We start from the raw sequence: 18,617 nt of genomic DNA, 5'->3' as shown, positions 1-18,617 counted from the left end.
TAACAAATCAGAGATAAATTGGCAGGTGGGAGTGTGACTATACATAGAAGAAAAAGCAAATGATATGTGTGGGTAGGTGGTGATTATGCAATTGTAACTTTTTACCAAATATTTGGCTCAAAGTGTGTCTCGGGAAGACCTGTCGGAGGAAGTACTCGCACAAATACGGGAAGGGAAAAGAAGAGATTTTTCCTCACGGCGTTCAATCTTCAGGGCTACCCCCTACACCTTCTCCCACGAGACGGGAAAACATCAGGGTTGGGCAATTTCCCCCAGCGTGAGGGGGATGGCCCGAGCATGCTCAGCCTTGGAATGTTGGCGATTACCCCCCGGCACGCTGGCCTCCTGCCCAGGCAGCCCCCGCTCACTGCCTCCCGGCATCCACCGGGCCACACAGCGGCCGTACCTCCATCAGCCTGTACCTCCCCTGTCTTATCGCTCATCTCGTCATACTTCAGGTCCTACTTCAGGTCAAGTAAGCAGAGCTCTGTGGGCTGGAAGCTTCCTGAGGGCGGGCACCAGGGCTGCCCTGTCCCTGCTGGGAGTCCAGCTCCCTCCACGAGGCAGGACTCGAAACCAGTGCCCACTAACTAACATGCCATGAGACAGCCTGATAAGACTGGCCTAGGAGGGGAATGCTGGAGGCAGCGCTGTTGGCGCTCAGGTGGCCAACAGTCTGCACAGGTGTGCACGCCCGCTCCTTGCCTCCCTTCCGCACTGCAGTGGGGTGGGTGAGCTTGGGGAGCAAGCTGGGCAAGATAGTGAGTGACAGTGTGAGTGGAGAAACTGGAGATTGCTCCTGCTGCCTCGCCAAAGCAGTGAGACAACCAGTCTGGATTCTACTTGTGGACGCCTCCTTAAGACAGCTGCCCGCACTGCTGGCTTTCCACCAAGCGCATCAGGCTGCCCCTGAGCAGAGATATCTATCTGGGAGTGGTCTGGTATGCAAACACTGATGCTGATTTGGGAGTGGGAAGATCTGGGTTAACAACCACTTTTGGGCTTGCATAACCTCTGAGTCTCAGTTTTCTCATCTATGAAATGGGCCCGATATTGCGTCCCACAGGGTACACGGAAGGATAAGAGCCGGTCACACGGGTGCCAAGCCCTGGGTTCCTGTCTAGCTGGCTCTGTCTTAGCTACGTGGCCTTTAGGTAACCTGCTGAAACTCTTTAGGCCTCAGGGTCTCGTCTGTAAAATGAGAGTGATACCAGCACCCTCCTCCAGGAGCAGTTGGGAGGCTGACGCGAGTTAACCGCGCCAGACACAGGAAGCAGAATCCGGCAGCGGGTAACTCTCAGTAAACACAAGCATGCGTTCCTTGCCTCCCGGGGATGTCACAGGGGTCACTGGGGCACTGCAGGTGACAGCATGTCGCAAAGACAGAAAAGCAATGGAGCAGGCCTGCCCCACGCCACATTCCTTTCTCCTCCCTTTCTGGATTCGGAATGTGTAGTTGGTGGTTCGGGATCGTGTTGTTCCCTGAGAGACGAACCACGTGTCCCCTGCTCACTCATCAAGGGGGCTTGCCTGCCTGGCCCCTGGATAAAAATTCTAAACCCAGGCGCATGCATCTCTTGGAAACTCCACCCACTCTCGCATTCCTTCCTGGAGTGTGATGTGTCTGGGCCCCGGCCGTGCCTGGCGCTGTGACCGTGTCCTCGGTCGGTGGGGGCGGCACCTGCCCCGTCCTCGCTCCTGCCCCGTGTTCCGCTCCACGTCGCCCAGTCAGCGCTGCTCTGCTGTCATCCCTGACCCCTCCAGCGGGCACCGCGCAGGGATGTCAGGCCAGGCCCTCGGAAGGACACGAGCATTTTGAAACACGTTTCTCAGGCCATTCTGATGGGCAGGCCATGGTGGTGACCTCTGTGGACGTCTCTCGAAAGGTCTGTGTCATGGTGCTAACTGTCCATGAGGCTCCACAGGGCCTGCGTCTCCCACCTCCCTGCGGCACGTGGACCCCCCAGCCTCTTGTCCCGACCCCAGAGCCATGCTCAGCACCCCCAGCCCAGAGCCGCATCCTTGTCCTTGACGCTCCACTGGGCAAGGGCTTCCCCTGGGGAGAAATTCCACAACATAATTAAAAACATGTTTTCCGAGCAGCTCCGTCTCCCCTACCCCTCCCCTTTAAACATGTCTGTAACTTTAATTAAGCCCAGTTGAGGCTCAGAAGGGGCCTAACTGGTATTTCCTTGTTCTCTCTCTCTCTGCCCCTCCCCCTTCTCTATCCCTTTCTATCACCACGGGGCCAGAGTTGTGCTTGTTGTAAAGCTTAGCCAGTTAGATTTTCTTCCTTCTGTTTTCAACTTAAAGGGGGGTTAGCCAAGGCTTGAAGTGAGCTGCTTGAGTCTCCCCTGGGCATGGAGGGCCCAGACAGGACCCTTAGCCTGGAGGAACATGACAGAACCTGGGTGCACTTGGGGCCAATTGCCCAGGCCCTGCACCTGCCACGGTCTGATGCCAGGCACAGGATGAAAGGTGCCCAAGTCTGGGGCCCAGGAAGTGATGAGGCCCCTCCTTCCTGGGAGCCTTCCCCGGATTTCCCATCCTGACCCTGAAGCTGAGATTCGGGGATGAGCCTGCGCACCCTCGGGGACGGGAGTCACACCTGGTGGTCCTTACAGCCCCTCCCTGATGCAGCGCCGGCTCCACAGCCCGTGCAGGGGCGAGCTCTCAGCACCAGGAAAGTGCCTGGCCCTGGCGTCTCCTCTGTGCTCATCCTCACCTCCTCCCCAGGCTGCTCAGCCCCACTGTAGCACACCTGATTCTGCTCAGTAATTAGACGTGGGGGCTCTGAGTTCCTGGAGAGCAGGGGCTATCTCTAACTCACTGTGGTGTGGGGCAAACCTAGAGCCCTGCTTGCCAGGTGCATATCAGTTTGCATTTCTTGGCCTGGTGCAATTACTGAAAATGCCCCCATTCCCTTGCAAAACTGCCCTGGTTTGCATGAGAAATTATACAGTCACTCCAGCTAGGTGCCACTCATGCCCAGCCTGTCGGACAGGCAGTGGGCTGCAGTGGCCGGCTCTGCCTGTCCCGGAGTCAGGCATGGCTGGATCCCAGGCGCGACCCCACCAGTCACAAGCCTTCCTCGGAGGCCTCAGCGACCTCATGAGTGCCATGAGGAGGCAGAGGACTCTGTCTTGCAGAACTGTCACGAGGACGAGGACGTGGCAATACTGATAAAAGTCAACGAGGAAGAAAGCGAGGAAGAGATCTAAGGTTTGCACGTTCTGCCCTTAGGGACTGGGAAGGGAGGGATGGGGGAATTTGGCCTCCGTTTTCACTCTCCCTCTGCTCACACCAAACACCTGAAACCATGGAAGTCTGGGGAATTAAAAACCTAGGGGGCTGAGGGCTGGCTTTGTGGCAAAGCCGGTTAAGCTGCCGCTTGCGAAATCTACATCCCGTGTCAGAGCACCGGTTCTAGTCCTGGCTGCTTTGCTTCTGATCCAGCTTCCTGCTAGTGCGCCTGGGAAGACAGCAGAGGATGGCCCAAGTACTTGAGTTCCTGCACCACGGTGGAAACCTAGATGGAGTTCCTGGCTCCTAGCCTCAGCCTGGCCCAGACCTGACTGTTGTGGACATTTGGTGAGTGAACTGGCAGATGGAAGATCTCTCTTTCTCACTCTCTCTGCCTTTTAAATAAGTAAGTAAATAGATCTTTTTTTAAAAAAAATGCCTAGGGGCTGCATTATGGGCCAGGTGTTTGTACTTTTTGTAGGGTCACCACATTCTAGAGGCAGAAGTTTCTAGAAGAACCAAAAGCTTGGGAAGGAGGCACAGACCCCTCTGAGAGCTTCCAGGGGGCATGGGGGAGGCCTCCAGCTGACCCAGACATCCCAGAGATGCCCAGATGAGAGCCGAGAGCTCAGTGCCTGGGCCTTGGGAAGCACCAGAGGGTACCAGCCCTGGACATGCCCCCGGTCCTGGGTTCTCAGATTGCAGGGCTCCATCCTCCAGGGGAGCCCCCTGGGCAGGGGGATGCCCACCAACACCAGGGTCAGGGAGTGGACTCTACAAGGAGTGACTGTCTTAGGAAACAGTTGTTCTCTGGGGCAGCAGCTCGCTTGTCACAGGGGTGGAATCATGACAGGCCCACAGCTGTGTCTGCAGGCACAGAAGCGGTCGGTGGAGAACCCTGGCCATCCACAGACCTGAGGCCCCAGGAGGGCAGGGCCCGCAAGTGTCTTAATAGCCGCTGTGTATGTACCCTGCACCTGGCCCAGTGTCCCGGGCGAGTACTGAGTATTTGGTGATGGAAGGAACAATGAAAAAAAAAATGACCAACTCTAACAATGGATTTTGTTTAAGTTTGTTAATATTTTCATTCGGGAAGGGAAGCTCCTGGAAGAGGGATGGAGTCTCAGGTTAGTGTTTGGTTCCTGGGAGCCCCGGATGACCCCAGCTTTGACAAAGGAAGACAGCCTGGGGACAATGCATATCCCACACACCAGTGGTCCCAACATGGCTTCCCCCCAGCCTTCCTGCGTGCCCTCCAGGCTCCCGGACTGTACTGCCCCTTTCCAAGCCATTGTCCCTCAGTTCCAAACCCACCAGCCAGCCAGGGCTCCCTCTTCATGGATGGGGCTATGGCTGAGACCAGGCCGAGACCCAGCAACGGCCTCATTGCTCCCCCTCCTCCCAGGTCCAGATTTCTACTCTGCAGCTGTCTCATCTGTGCTGCCATGGCCCGGCCATCCCACTGTCTGCCCTTGGTTCCCTGGGCCCCAGGGTGGGAGCTGTGTGCTGCGATTGTGACCTCCATGACACCCGAGTGTGTGTTTTACCCTCTGTCTCAGCCCATTATCTGTCGCTGTACCAGAACGCCACAGACTGGGCAGTTTATGAAGGAAGGAAGTCTATGTGGCCCATGATTCTGAAGCCTGGTGCAAGGGCCTTTGTGTCTCATCATCTCCTTGGGGACAAGCAGAGGGACCAGACAGGGTGCACAGGGGACCAAGCATGAGCCGTGGGCCTGCCTCATAACAACCTGCTTGTCGTGCTCACTCATTGGCTCCCCAGGACCTAAACACTTCCTGTCAAGTCCTTCCTCCTAGCCTGCCACACTGGGGCTCAGGAATTTGGGGGACATACCCAAACCAAAGCACCTCTCAGACACCAGCCTCATACTGAGCTGACACCTTCCCATGCTTGGCTCTCTGACCAGCTCCCAGCTGGAACACACACCCATCAGTCTTCAGATGTCCGGCCAGTTGGACCCACTTCATCCCTAACGCTTCTTCTCGCACTTGGGAAACCTGATATGGCCTACACAAACCCATTTTGAACTGAAGTTTGCGACAAATGCTGTTTTTCTCCTTTCCTGTGACCTATCTCCTTCCCTTGCCTCCTCCTGGTTCCCTACCTAGCCCTGACCCTTATCCCTGGCCTGCTTCCTCCTTTCTGCTCCTTCAGTCACTTGGTGTTTGCACAACACTGCACGGCCATAGCCAAGTGCATTCCTCCTTTATGGTCACACAGTCACTCCTTGTACAGTCCAGTTGCCTTGAGCTGGGGTGTGTGGCGGCGGCAGGGGGTGGGGGAGGCCCTCTCTGATCTGCGCTCTCACCTGCCCTCCTCCTGGAATATTCGACCTTTGCTGCTTTACATGGCCCTGGGTCTCAAAACATCCTTCAGATTTTTCCAGCCAGCATGGAAGCCTGTGCAGGGTGGACTCTGTGACTCGGTATTTTAGACCCTTAAGTCCAGTGCAGACTCAACGCCTACCTTTTGAAAGAGCGCAGGACAGGTCTGTGATAGCTAAGAATTTTCTGTGTCTCATCAAATCTAAGCTGCCATCAAAAGCGAGGTGCATGCTTATTTTCTGCTCCCCAAAGAAAGAACACGGGAGCATGGTTCAACTGTGATTTGATCACGAGCTGCATTCCTATTTCAGACATGTTAAAATGTGACAAAAGCATGCCTCATGGAAACGAGGCGTCCCGGAGCCGGGCAGCTATTCAAGAACGTTCTTTTGAGCCTCATTCAATGAACAGACATGACGCTGGGTCAGACTGCGGACCTAAAAGATTAAGATCCAGAATCTGTCCTCTGCTGGCTTCCGTGCCGGCTGGAAAGATCAGAAGCGCATTCAGAGACCAAGAGCAAGGCGGAGAAGCACTGGCCAGTATCCCAGGAGAAGTTCAGCAAGCGCACAGGGAATCAGAGGAGCCCCTGGGGCACGCGTCCATGGCACTGGTCTGCAAGCAGGCTGGGGGAAGGGGTGAGGCGTGTGGGGCAGTAGAGAGGGCACACTCCTATGTAGGACTTAGGGTTCTTCCCATCGCACTGTGTGGACGCTCATGAGCGCGGGGCCTGAGCCTGCAGGACTGGAAACCAGGGGGAGGAAGCAGGGGTGGGTAGGCAGTGGACTCATCCGCAAACAAGCGGCAGGTTCCAGAGGAGTTTGATCCCTGTGAAGGGCACTCATCTGGGACGCTCGCTGAGCCACCATCAGGTAAACACGGCTGCAGGGTTAACTGGTCACAAATCCGCAGACGTGGGTGGGAACCCCCTTTTTTTTTTAATCTGCCAAGGGCATTTTGCATATTTATAACATTATTCATGGGCCATGCAAAATTTATCAACTTAAAAATTAGCCTGCTGCAGATGTATTGCATTTCGAGTCCCATCTGTGGTCGCCCCAGCAGGGCCGGACCACATGATCCCGAGGGCCTCCTGTGGCCTGCAGTGTGGACAGCCCCCACCCCAGCAACGCCCTCTGATCCCCCACACCTCCCACTCCAACCTCAGGCGGGAGCTGTTACCTTTTGCCTCTTCCGCAGGGTCCAGTTCTTCCAGAGCAAAAGCTGTATCTGCCTGGCGAAGCCCATGGTGCCGACGACACAGAGACCGGGAGACGGCCCAGAGCCGAGGCGCCCGGACGGCAGTGGACATGAACGCTGCGCAGAGCGCCTCCGGCTCAGCTGCTTTGTCCTTGGCGATTAGCCGCTCGCTTTCTGTCCCCTTCAAAGCATAATCCCTTTTAATTACATGTAAGCCCTTCGTTGGGGAGAGGGGGCAGACGCTGTGCTGGCTTCTTTCTAGGGAGAGCCAGAAAGTCCTAAAGACGCCGGCGGCTGGGCCCACAGAACGGATGTGGTGTATTTGACGGCGTCCTCCAGCAGCGGGCGGGTTCCTGAAGAACCCTGGGCCGGCTCTGAGCTTTTCATTTGGAACAACATCTCCCTGCAGATGTTCGGACGGGGCCTTTGTCTCCCGCCGCAGCCTGTAGGGTTTGACCACCCCTTTAAGTCCAGTCCACTCATTTGCCACGTCTGAGGCGACCTCTCCTTTACATTGCCCCATGGTGACTCTGGGCCAGCTATTTGGGGCATCTCTGAGGAAAATCATTTATCCATCTTGTGCCAAAACGAATAGACTAGTTATGGCTGCCTGGAGCTATGTTGAAAAAGGCCCTGGGTGGGGGCGGGGCTGTGGTGTAGTAGGCTAAGCCTCTGCCTGCAGCGCTGGGTATTCCCATATGGGCACTGGTTCAAGTCCTGGCTGCTCCTCTTCCCATCCAGCTCTTTGCTATGGCTTGGGAGAGCAGTGGAAGATGGCCCAAGTGCTTGGGCCCCTGCGCCCACCTTGGGGACCTGGGGGAAGCTCCGGCTGTTGTGGCCATTTAGGGAGTGAACCAGCAGAAGGAAGACCTTTCTCTCTTCCTCTCTGTCTATAACTCTAGCTCTCAAATAAGTAAATAAATACAATCTTTAAAAAATAAATAAATAAATAAAAGGCCCTGGAGTGCTGCAGGCTCAGCAGGGTGGAATCCACGATCGATTATCAATGTCTGATACAGGCTGAACCGTGGGAAGAGCAGCAGCCGGCAGCAGGGTGTGGCGGGTTAGACTCACCTGCAGGTCACGGGTCTGGGACCGTGAGGGGCACCCCCGGCAGAACACGCCCAGGTACTCACCTGGGAACTCTTTGTCTCTCCCTCCTCAAATCTCAGAAGTGTTTTCTTCCTCTTTCAAAGACTCTAGAGCCTCAAGACCTCAATGGGAGTGCAGGGAGAACCTTGTAACAGGCGTGGACTCTGACCGCATGGCCCGGCTGGAAACATGGGATGTGAACTTGGACAGCTTAGGAGGTCTGTGACGGAGGCCGTCTCTGGCAGGGTTTTTGAGAAGAAAGAGATGGCTTTTGCTTAGGATGTCAAAAAGGCCCCTTGTGAGTGGTAGCATTTAAGACAGGCTCTGCGGAATTATAACATCTTTTCCTACACTCATGATTTCCCAACTGCCTTAGCAGATCTTATCTCATTTTACCCTCACCTCAATTCTGTGAGGTAGATGTTTGCTCTCTCTTACGGAAGAGGAACCTGAAACCTCGTGGGATTAAGTGGTTTGCTCAAGGTTACACATGACAACACTGGGTTATTGAGCAACTAAGTGATTTAAACTCTGCGAAGAGAGGGAGATTGAAAACACTTCTCCTTCCCAGGAAAAACACACGGAGTGAAGCATGGCTGGAGGGGAGGAATTGGATGAAAGATGCTAGAGAAGGTTAGAAAGGGAGGTGGGGACCAGACTGGAAAGCGGAGGAGGAAACGGAGGGGGAGGAAGAGTGAGGAGAGGGAGGAGGATCGAGTCCATGGACGTTTTCTGAGTGGCTCACAAGTGCAGGACACCCCCAGACAGAAGCAAGCTCTATGCAGAATCATTAAGAACTTGTTGCATGCTAAGGAGTGTGGGCTCTGTTATGCAGGAGGTGATGAGAGATTTTAATCCCCTGGTCACCAAGAGTAGTCACTTCACAGAAGCAGCGGAGTGGGCGTGGGCTGGGATGAAGCCTAGGGCATGAGCAGGCGCAGTGATGGCCACATGGGATTAGAGTGATAGGAAGGGAGGAGATACAGCAGGGTCTTGTTGGAAGCAGGTGACGAAAAAGAAGTCAGAATGGTTGGGTCTTGGGGCTCGGAGCTCAGCAGGCTGCAGGGTGAGTGAGCTGGTGGCATTCATGACTTTGAGGAGAACGCTAGAGGAGGGCCCTTAGGAGCAGGAGGAAGCAGGCAAGAGTTTGCATGTGATGGGTTGAAGCTGTAGCACCCACCAGCACGTCTGAATGGAGACAGATATGTGGGTCTGGTTCTGAGATGGAGACATAGTTGGAAATTATCAATGTGTCAGGGCAGGATGAAGCGCTGGGAGTAAATTAAGCAGATTTCCCAGGAAGGATAAGCTTGGAGAGGACTCGAGGCTGCTGTAGGGAAGCCACTGCTGGTACAGGTATATGTCCCCTTCCAAATTCTCAACAGACAGAAAATGGGGGTAGCTGTGGATACCAGCCACGTCCATTGTGTTCTAGCATAGTTTCTGAATGGTCTACTTTTCACTGAGTTAGAAAGGAACAAGTTAAGCTATGAGCACTGTTGTAACTCAATTGATGAGATTCTTTTGTGTTTGTTTTAGAGATTTATTTATTTGAAAGGCAGAGTTACAGAGAGGCAGAGGCAGGGTGGGGAGTCTTCCATCCGCTGGTTCATGCGCCAGATGGCCACAACAGCCAGAGATAGGCTGATCTGAAGCCAGTAGCTTCCGCCAGGTCTCCAACGCAGGTGCAGGGGTCCAAGAACTTGGGCCATCCTCCACTGCTTTCCCAGGCCACAGCAGAGAGCTGGATCAGAAGTAGAGCAGCTGGGACTCAAACCAGCACCAATATGGGATGCTGGCACTGCAGGCTATGCCACATCACAGGCCCGAAGGCCCGGGTAATAGCTTAGGGGTTAGGATTTCAACCTATGACTTTGGAGGTGACACATGCGTTCAGACCACAGCACATGTGTCAGAGTCTCCTTCATTTTTGAGGTCAGACAGCACATCACACTTTGTTTCCTCTTCCGTTGTGATCTCCGAGGTCGCAGCTACCTTGCAGCTACCGTGAATGACGCTGCTGTGAAAATGGGAGTTACGAATACTTGAGCGCCTGCTTCCGGCTCTTCTGGGCATGTGCCCAGGCGTGGGATTACTGGATCAAATGGCATTTCCATGTTTGATTTTTTGAGGAACTATTGTTTTCCAAAGCAGCTGCTTTGCTCACATTCCCACCAACAGGGCACAATTTCTCCACATCCTGTCCAACACCTGTTCTGTTCGTTTCTGTTCTGGTTTTTATGGCAGTCATTCTGATAAGTGTGAAATGGCATCTCCTATGGTTTTGATTTGCATTTTCCTATTGATTAGTAATGATAAGGACACTCATTCTTTTGAACTCTTACAATATGATAGCTATAGTTAATACCATTCCTACCCCCATTAGGTAGCTGCAACTGCTAAGAAATTACATCAGAATAAATTTTGTGCTCTCAAATATATCTGAGAAAGTGGCCAGTAGGTCACAGATAACTGCACATTGTGTTCTTGAGATCACCACTGTTAATGCTAATTGATTATAGTAAATCTGAAATAGATGGAAATGTAGAGAAACAGTACTTTTGAGCTGCGCTTGGGTTGAGAGTTGTGAAGTTAAGTCATGGGCCATATTAATCCACATTTATCTTCCGAAGTACAAAGCAGCCAAGGCACATGGTGAGGTTTTAAAGATCTTGTCATTTTCACTTCTGGGGGTTGAAAGGTAGCCTTAGAAAGGAAGAAGCAGGGGCCAGCGGGGTGGCGAAGCAGGTAATGCTGCCACCTGCAGTGCCGGCATCCCATATGGGAGCCGGTTCTAGTCCCGGCTGCTCCTCTTCCGATCCAGCTCTCTGCTGTGGCCTGGGAAAGCAGTAGAAGATGGCCCAAGTCCGTAGGCCTCTGCACCCACATGGGAGACCTGGAGGAAGCTCCTGGCTCCTGGTTTCAGGTCGGTGCAGCTCCGGCCGTTGTGGCCACGTGGGGAGTGAACCAGTGGAAGGAAGACTCTCTCTCTCTCTCTCTCTACCTCTCTACCTCTCTACCTCTCTGCCTCTGCCTCTGCCTCTGCCTCTCTGTAACTCTGCCTTTCAAATAAATAAATAAGTCTTAAAAAAAAAAAGGAAGTATTCTGATATTCATCCCAGCTCATTCTGCCAGCAACAATGCAATAGTGGAGAAAAGTAATTGAAAATCCTAAAAAAAAAATCTTCTGTTTGGAAAAAGGTTCTGAAAATGTGTCAGTGAGGTGACTTTAAAATTACCATAATTTTGGAAGGAGAGAAATTTGATAATAAAGCAAACAACAGCAGACTGCCGACAGTGCTCCTGGGATGAGCTGCAGACTACAGCATGGCCTTCACGCGCACTGCTGAATGCAGGTTTCACTTTAAAAGGTTTTCTTTATTTATTTGGGAGGTAGAGTTACATACAAAGAGAAGGAGAAACAGAGACAAGTCTTTCATCCGCTGGTTCACTCCCCGAATGGCCACAGTGGCCAGAGCTGAGCTGATCCAAACCCAGGAGCCAGGAGCTTCTTCTGGGTCTCCCACGGGGTGCAGGGGCCCAAGCACTTGGACCATCTTCCACCGCTTTCCCAGGCCACAGCAGAGAGCTGGATCGGAAGTGGAGCAGCCCGGACACAAACTGGTGCCCACATGGGATGCCGGCCCTGCAGGCAGAGTCTTAGCCTGCTACGCCACAGCGCTGGCCCCATGAATGTGTGTTTCTCTGAAAACAGTGAACACTGGCAGAGTCGGTAGGTGTCATGAATCTGCATTGTGAACATAGAGGCAGTTTTCTGGTACATTGAAATGTAAGACAAAGGAAAAATAGTTATTTTGAAATTTGTGTTTATGCTTTTCAGCCTTTTGGCTAAGATCAAGCGCAAAATTTGTGTTTATTTCTACTAAATTTAAACCAAACCATTTGGCCATGAAAACTTGAAATTCCTTTGATCATCATCAACAACAAATATTTGCTCGGCTATTTAATGGGACAATAGCACAATAAAGAAATGAGCCTGTGTTTATAAAAGTTACTCATAGGAGCTGGTGGGAGCTGCCCGCAGCTTGGCTGCCTGGCTCACAGAGATTTGATTGATCCCAGGAGTGGCCCCAAAGCCAAGCGACGGGGCGACAGCAGACTTGTCAATGCTATGGATCCTCTATCCCAGCCAGCACTGATTGGCTAATCGTCACAGAACTTTGACTGTGGGACCTGAGGGGCACGTGACTGTCGTCACAGCAGGACACCAGCTGTGAGAATTGGGGCCTCGAAGGACGCTGTGGTCTGGCTGGGTGGCATTTGCTTCCCAAAGGCTCATGTGTTGGAAGCTTGGCTCCCAGTGTAGTGATGTTAAGAGGCAGGGCCTAGTGGGAGGGGTGCTGCCCTCAGAAGGGATTCATGCTGGTCTCCTGAAGCGAGTTCTGGAGAGACCAGGTTGTTAGAACCAGTCCTTGGCCCTAAGTCCCTGTAGCTTGCTCACTGAGTGACCTCTTCTGCACCCCCCTCCCCGACCCTGGCCCATCTCTCAAGCCATCTGGCAATGCATGCCACAGCCAACGGGCCCTCACCAGAGGCTGCACGGATGGGATGGCATGCCTCTTGGACTTTCAACCTCCAAAGCTGTGAGCTAAATAACTCTCCTTTGTTTATGAAATACTCATCTTCAGGCATTTTGCTATAGAAACAGAAAACTGACAAATACGCAGGCTTCCTAGGTTCGGTTTGTGCCCCATGCAAAGGTGCCCAGGTGAAGAGGGGAGTGGGGGCTGGGATCTCACTTGCTTTTGGTGACCAAGATTGGACCCTTTTTTCTTTTCACAAAAGTATCTTCTGTGGGCCGGTGTTGCGGTGTTCCAGATAAAGCTGCCACCTGTGGCGCCGGCATTCCATATGGGCAACAGTTCAGTTCCCGGCTGCTCCACTTCCGACCCAGTAAAGGATGGCCCAGAAGCAGCTCTGGCCCGTGGCTTCAGCCTGGCCCAGTCCTGGCCATTGTGGCCATCTGGGGAGTGAGCCAGCTGATGGAAGACCGACTTCTCTCTTTCTCTGTAACTCTGCCTTACAAATAAATAAATAAATCTTAAAAAGAAAAAGTGTCTCCTGCTCACCACACTGCAATCGTGAGGCTGCCTCCACTCACACGAGCACCTTGTCTAAGGCGCACACCAGTGCCACAGCAGCTAGTCCAGCGGAGGCCCTGAGGCCATGTTCCCCCTACCCGGGAAATCTGATCTTCAGTAAAAGGGAATGCAGGGAATGCCCAGAGAAGCAAGGCCCAGCTGTTCTGGGCACAGCTGCTCCCTGCTCTGCAGGCAGTTTAGCGTTAAGGCCCTCCAGTTCTGCCCATAAAACCTCCTTTTGCCTAAATTAGTTTGGATTTGGCTTCTATCCCTTGTAAACAAAGGATTACTGACTAATGTGAATTATTTGAGTCAAGGAGAGGATATAACCAGGACTAGCAGAGGATTTAAAAAAATTGCAGCCTGTTGCAATGTATCTCAATAAAATGCCTAGATCAACCCATAGTTACAATACTAATATGGATTAGAGAACTCACTGGAGCTGCAGCAGAGTTTAAAGGAAAAGGGCTGCACTCTTGGATCTTTTCAGAAGGCAAAAGGCCTCCAGTATGCTGATTCCTGTGTCTCCAGAAAAGGCTGGGCTAGACCTTGTGGAGGCATCACACAAGAGGGGCAGGTTCAAAGTCATCAGCCATCGCACCTTGTTAGCTGGGACGGAAGCACTTCCATAAGTTATCCAACTATCAACCAATTCTTCAAATACTTTGGTGGCCAATGGATCAAGTGGGACATTTGTTTCCAATTGTAAAGCAAGCTTTCATTTATAATTTATTTATCATTCACTAAGTGTTACCAGAATTCTTTCAAAAAGCCTCAAAGTGAAACTGTAAACACATTTTTCCTTTGTTTTTAAAAGTAGAAGCAATACCACATAGTTTGTCATCACAGAGAAATGATGGATATTTCAAAACCATTTGGCACAGAACAGGGTATATTTTCCAGGAAAATAATCTCTAAAAGTCCCATATTCAAAAATATCTTTGGAGGAGAAAAAAGATTTAAAAAATGATGAGAATGTGGGTAGAGCATTATCTCCTATCTCCTCAGGACAGTATAAAGTCAATATGTATTACCATGGTTACTAACTATATATTTAAATTTAAATTTTTCTGAGAACGATTATACCAAACTAAGAATAATCTCTGAAATATTAAATAAAGTGATAACAAAATATATACAATATTCTTTGCAGACTTGATGAAACTGTAATCCCAGAACTTTGTGTTTACCTTAAATATCTACAGCTCAATTCATTTATTAGTCAACTTTGCCTGCTCTCCTATGTTAACATGGTCCTATGTGGCTCACAGCTCATGTGTCGCTTTGATTTGGCTGGTCATTGTAGTGAAAATGGCATGGCCGTTTTTCACTTTGCCTTGCGGAAACATTTACACAATGCCATGAAAGAGATCCAGGCTCCTTTACTAATTGTTGTGGAACAGAAATTAATGACCAGACTCATAGAACTGAAGAAATCAGTGGTATTGCAAAATCACTGGCCCCAGCTGAGAAATAAATTGTATTTTACCAAGTGAACCTCTCCTAGAAGAATTCTCACATCGCTTGGAGCCAGTTAATCTTGCCTGCGAGAATTCTGGACTCCAGGTTGTTGTTATGGTTGGGTTACCTGTGGACATTGCATTTTAGTATGTGAAAAGAATGCTGTTTGATAAATATTCACCTGAACATTTCTACAAGCTTCTGTCTTGCTTAGTGATAAGAAACACTTACAGCTTTTACGTCTAAGCAATCTCTGCCGAAACACCCCTCCAAACACGGCAGAGCAGCACTGGGGGACAGAGATAGGATGGAAAATGGGGAGCTCATAGTTTTAAAAGCAGGTCCATGAATGTTCATCACTCACCTCTTTTAAGAGAAAAATCTGGAAATTTATCAAATACGAAGGCAGAACAATGGATAATTGAATGGTGGCACATCTTAATGAAGTCTCTTATAGCAATAAGCGTGCACAAATTACATCTGTAAAAATGTGGATAATTGTCCCTTACACATTGCTGAAGGAAAGAAGCCTGACACCAAGCATTTGTAGCTGACATCCACATGAAATACAATACAGGCAGAACTCCCCTGTGCTGTCGGGGGTCACGCTGGTGGTTACTGGGTGGAACGCGGTGTTTAGAAAGGGGGCACCAGAGATGTTTCTGGAGGTGTCTTTTTGATCGGTGCGCTAGTTACTTGGGTGTATTCCATTTGTGAGGATTGCAACCTGCATGCTTACAATCTGTGCATGTCTCTGGATGTATGCATGCTGTACGTCATGGTGTTTTTGAAAGTCAGTGAAGGCAGAGGGACAGTGCTGTGGATGACTTGGTTAATCCTCCGCCTGTGGCGCCGGCATCCCATATGGGCACTGGGTTCTAGTCCTGGTTGCTCCTCTTCCAGGCCAGCTCTCTGCTATGGCCCGGGGAAGGCAGTGGAGGATGGCCCAAGTGCTTGGGCCCCTGCACCCGCATGGGAGACCAGGAGGAGGCACCTGGCTCTTGGCTTTGGATCAGCGCAGTGCCAGCCATAGCGGCCACTTGGGGGGTGAACCAACGGAAGGAAGACCTTTCTCTCTGTCTCTCTCTCTCTCTCTGTCTATAACTCTACCCGCCAAAGGAAGGGAGAGAGGGAAGGAAGGCAAAGAGCCCGGTGCAGGATGCAGAGAGGTGACAGGAAGCGTGTGGGAGAGGGGTACTCTGGGAGCTGCATAGAGATGTTTCGAGAAGGGGGAGTTATTCTGTAGTACCGAGAGACTCTGGAAAGCTCAAGGAGGGTGAAGGCTGAAAGTTGCCCTCGGAGCTTTAATGGAAGGCAGCAATCAGAGAGCGGAGGGCAAGAGTGAGACACAGAGAGCATGGCTGCTCTTTCAAGTAGCTCGAAAGGGAGCAAGGGAGACAGAGCTCCAGGGAACAAGGGGTCATGGAGGTCTTCATTTCCTTTAAGACAGAAAAGACTTGGCCAGGCCAGTGTGTGGGAAAGAAACCCTTGAAGGAGAGCAGCAAGGTTCCTGGGAGATGATTGATGAGTCCCCCCCCCCCCCAGGGTGGGGGGAATTAGCCTCAGGCAGGGGAAGGGGCACCTTGCATTCCACACACTTGGTGGGGGGGAGGGGATGGAGAGGCCAGGAAGGCGCAGGTGCACACTGACGCAGGGAGCAGTGGCCAGCAGTGGCTCGGGTCTCAGCCGTGGTCTGGGAAGTCAATGAGGGCACTGAGTGAGATGACATGAAAATATGTCATGAATTATGAATCAGCAACAATGTGGAGATTTACTGTCTCATCGTCCCTTTGCCTGCCTTTGGTCTTTTTCTTCAAGCAATGCTCATGCTTATTCAGTCATTTATAATGGAGAATAATGGGTGCACAGTGTGTAGAGATCTTAGGGGGCAAATTATTCATCGACCACCCACCCTCTCCCCCCTCCCCGGACACACACACATTCACTGTTACATTCATCTAATTTGTTGAAAAATTACAGGTGAGGAGTTGTTCAGTTCAGCTTCCCCACTGAACCCAATCACCAGGGCCAGCCGACAAAATGTGTGTTAGAGATTCTTTCCCCAGATACACTTGCTTCTGGTCCAGGAGAGCCGGACCTGCTCAGAGGCCCATTGGTTGCTGGGCAGGTGAGGGGGGGCTTGGGGTCGCGTCCTCCACCAGATCCTGTGGGTTTCCTTGTGCTCCTCTCTCTCTCGCTGGTGTTGCTCTTTTTCCCTCATCTGCGTACTCCACCCAACCCCCTGTCAAAGGCAGATCAGTTTGGGGATATGATAGATATGGAAATTAGAGACCTAGAAATGCTGGATGTCAGGAGGTGGTGGAGGCCACACGACTCTGCCTGCAGAATAAGGCTCAATCACGCTGCTAACAAAAAGGAGGAGGCAGGTCCCTCTTCCAGGTGCACTGGATACACTCACTTCCAAAGCTGTCTAGTTGTGCTGACTTGATGTTCAGAAAACCCCTGGAGTCCAGGGATTTTACATATCCTGGGCATTAGGCACAAAAAGCGGTACTTGCCAGATAAGGGTTTTAGGAGATGCCAGGGAGTGTTTCATAGCAGGCTTATCACGGGAGCCTCGGTGAGGGTAAGCAGAGACTGACAAAACCTGGGGAACCTCAACCCCAGGCCAGGCCCTCCATTCCTGACTCTCAGGGCATCCCGGGCTCGGCTGTGCTTGTGTATCAGGAGCCAGGCATTCCAAGAGGTGCTGGCTAGAAGCAAGTCACACAGCCAAGTCACAAATTTTAGCAGATAGAAAGGATAGTCTGATGTGCAAAATAATTGTTGAGAATCGGGGACCCGGTCTAGCTGAGAACAAGCTCTCTGCAGTGACTGATTTTGTGTGAATGAGATAAATAATAGTAGTGATTAGGGTTTTTGTGTGGAAGCTGCATGCTGACCTGCAAGGGAGCCTCTGCCCTGGGAAATCTGTGATCAGGAGATTGGACATGAACTCATCACAGACCCAGGACTTGCAAAACTTTCAACAGCAGGTGCAAAGTTTGCCTTCTGGGGCAACCTCACAGCAAATCCACATACAGGATCAGGAGCTCTCCTCCAATGTACCCACTAAATGGTAAAACCAAACAATGGCCAAAAGTGGTGCCAGTTTTTCAGCTACTGTTTGACCTTGAGCATGGAAAAAACAAGGAGAATGGAAACTACTTAGGCAGCAGTTTGTGGGGAGCTGGAAGTGGCGTGGGAAACTATTTCACATGGTTCTTGCCTACTCAGCCTGACTAAGAGAGCTTGTGGTTTGTTGTCAGATTCCTTCAGCTGGATGTGTCAAAGGGAGAAATACCTCTCTTGAGTGAGAGGAGGCTCGCTCTCCTAACAGCTCCATAGCAATGACTCATATCATTGCCAGTCCTGGGTTTCCTCCTCTCCTCATAGGATTGGGAGCTGGGAAGTGGGACAGAGAAAAGGCCCATAAGCTGAGCTACAAATTGTGTGAGCATTGCATGAGCATTTTTGCTAACAAACACACTCAAAATCACCACGGTAGCAGTGAAGTCCAAGCAGACACCACAGCAACCAGCCCAGTAGCACTCATGAATGGCTTGCAAGTAGTTTCTGTCCCTATAGGTTTAGGAAATGTTTGAGAGAGAGACAGAGATAGAGACAGAGAGACAGAGAATGATCTTCCATCCACTAGTTCATCCCCCATCTGCCCCCGTAACAACCAGGGCTGACTCAAGCTGAAGCCAGGAGCCCAGAACTCGATCCGAGTCTCCCATGTGAGTGGCAGGGGCCCAAGCACTTCCCATGCTGTGCATTAGCAGGAAGCTGGAACAGCGAGCAGAGCTGGGACTTGAACCCAGGCACCTGGATAGGGGATGCGGACGTCCCATGTGTTGGCTTAACCACCGTACCCAACACCTGCGTTTATCAAATTCTGAGATTCCTTTACTTCTTTATGGGGCTAAATTAGTTTAGAAGTACTAGTCCTTGAGCTCAATCAATGAGGATCTGGATGCGTGAACTATAGTGTTCTGTGGAATGTCACGGTCCTTGGAACCAGATAAGACTGGGTTCAGAGCTGAAGTTTCTCATTTTTCTAAGTGATTGCTGGTGACCCTTTAAACCTCTCCAAGTTTTAAAAATCAGCTTGTTGCTGGGGCTGGCACCATGGCGCAGTAGGTTAATCCTCTACCTGCGTCGCTGGCATCCC

At 51.4% G+C, this 18,617-nt stretch overlaps 1 protein-coding gene and 1 long non-coding RNA gene across 3 annotated transcripts in view; one reads left to right on the top strand and one right to left on the bottom strand.

Annotated features, from left to right (window-relative positions):
- The window catches only part of ABCA4 (ATP binding cassette subfamily A member 4), a 138,845-nt gene extending 131,940 nt beyond the window's left edge, over window positions 1–6,905 (bottom strand). For both annotated transcript variants that reach the window (XM_051857469.2, XM_070078016.1), the window contains exon 1: window positions 6,771–6,905. In XM_051857469.2, the coding sequence (XP_051713429.2) occupies window positions 6,771–6,836 (66 nt within the window). In that variant the 5' untranslated portion in view covers window positions 6,837–6,905. The remainder of the gene's footprint in view (window positions 1–6,770) is intronic.
- Window positions 465–7,752, top strand: LOC127493582 (uncharacterized). The gene is made up of 3 exons (XR_007923975.2): window positions 465–3,222; window positions 3,457–3,591; window positions 6,789–7,752. It is a non-coding gene; the product is annotated as an uncharacterized lncRNA (long non-coding RNA).
- Window positions 7,753–18,617: the final 10,865 nt, after the last annotated feature.

Source organism: Oryctolagus cuniculus, chromosome 7 (assembly GCF_964237555.1).
Source record: "Oryctolagus cuniculus chromosome 7, mOryCun1.1, whole genome shotgun sequence".
NCBI classification, from domain to species: Eukaryota; Metazoa; Chordata; class Mammalia; order Lagomorpha; family Leporidae; genus Oryctolagus; species Oryctolagus cuniculus.
Note: the sequence above shows the minus strand (reverse complement) of the source record. Positions and strands in the feature narration are given on the sequence as shown.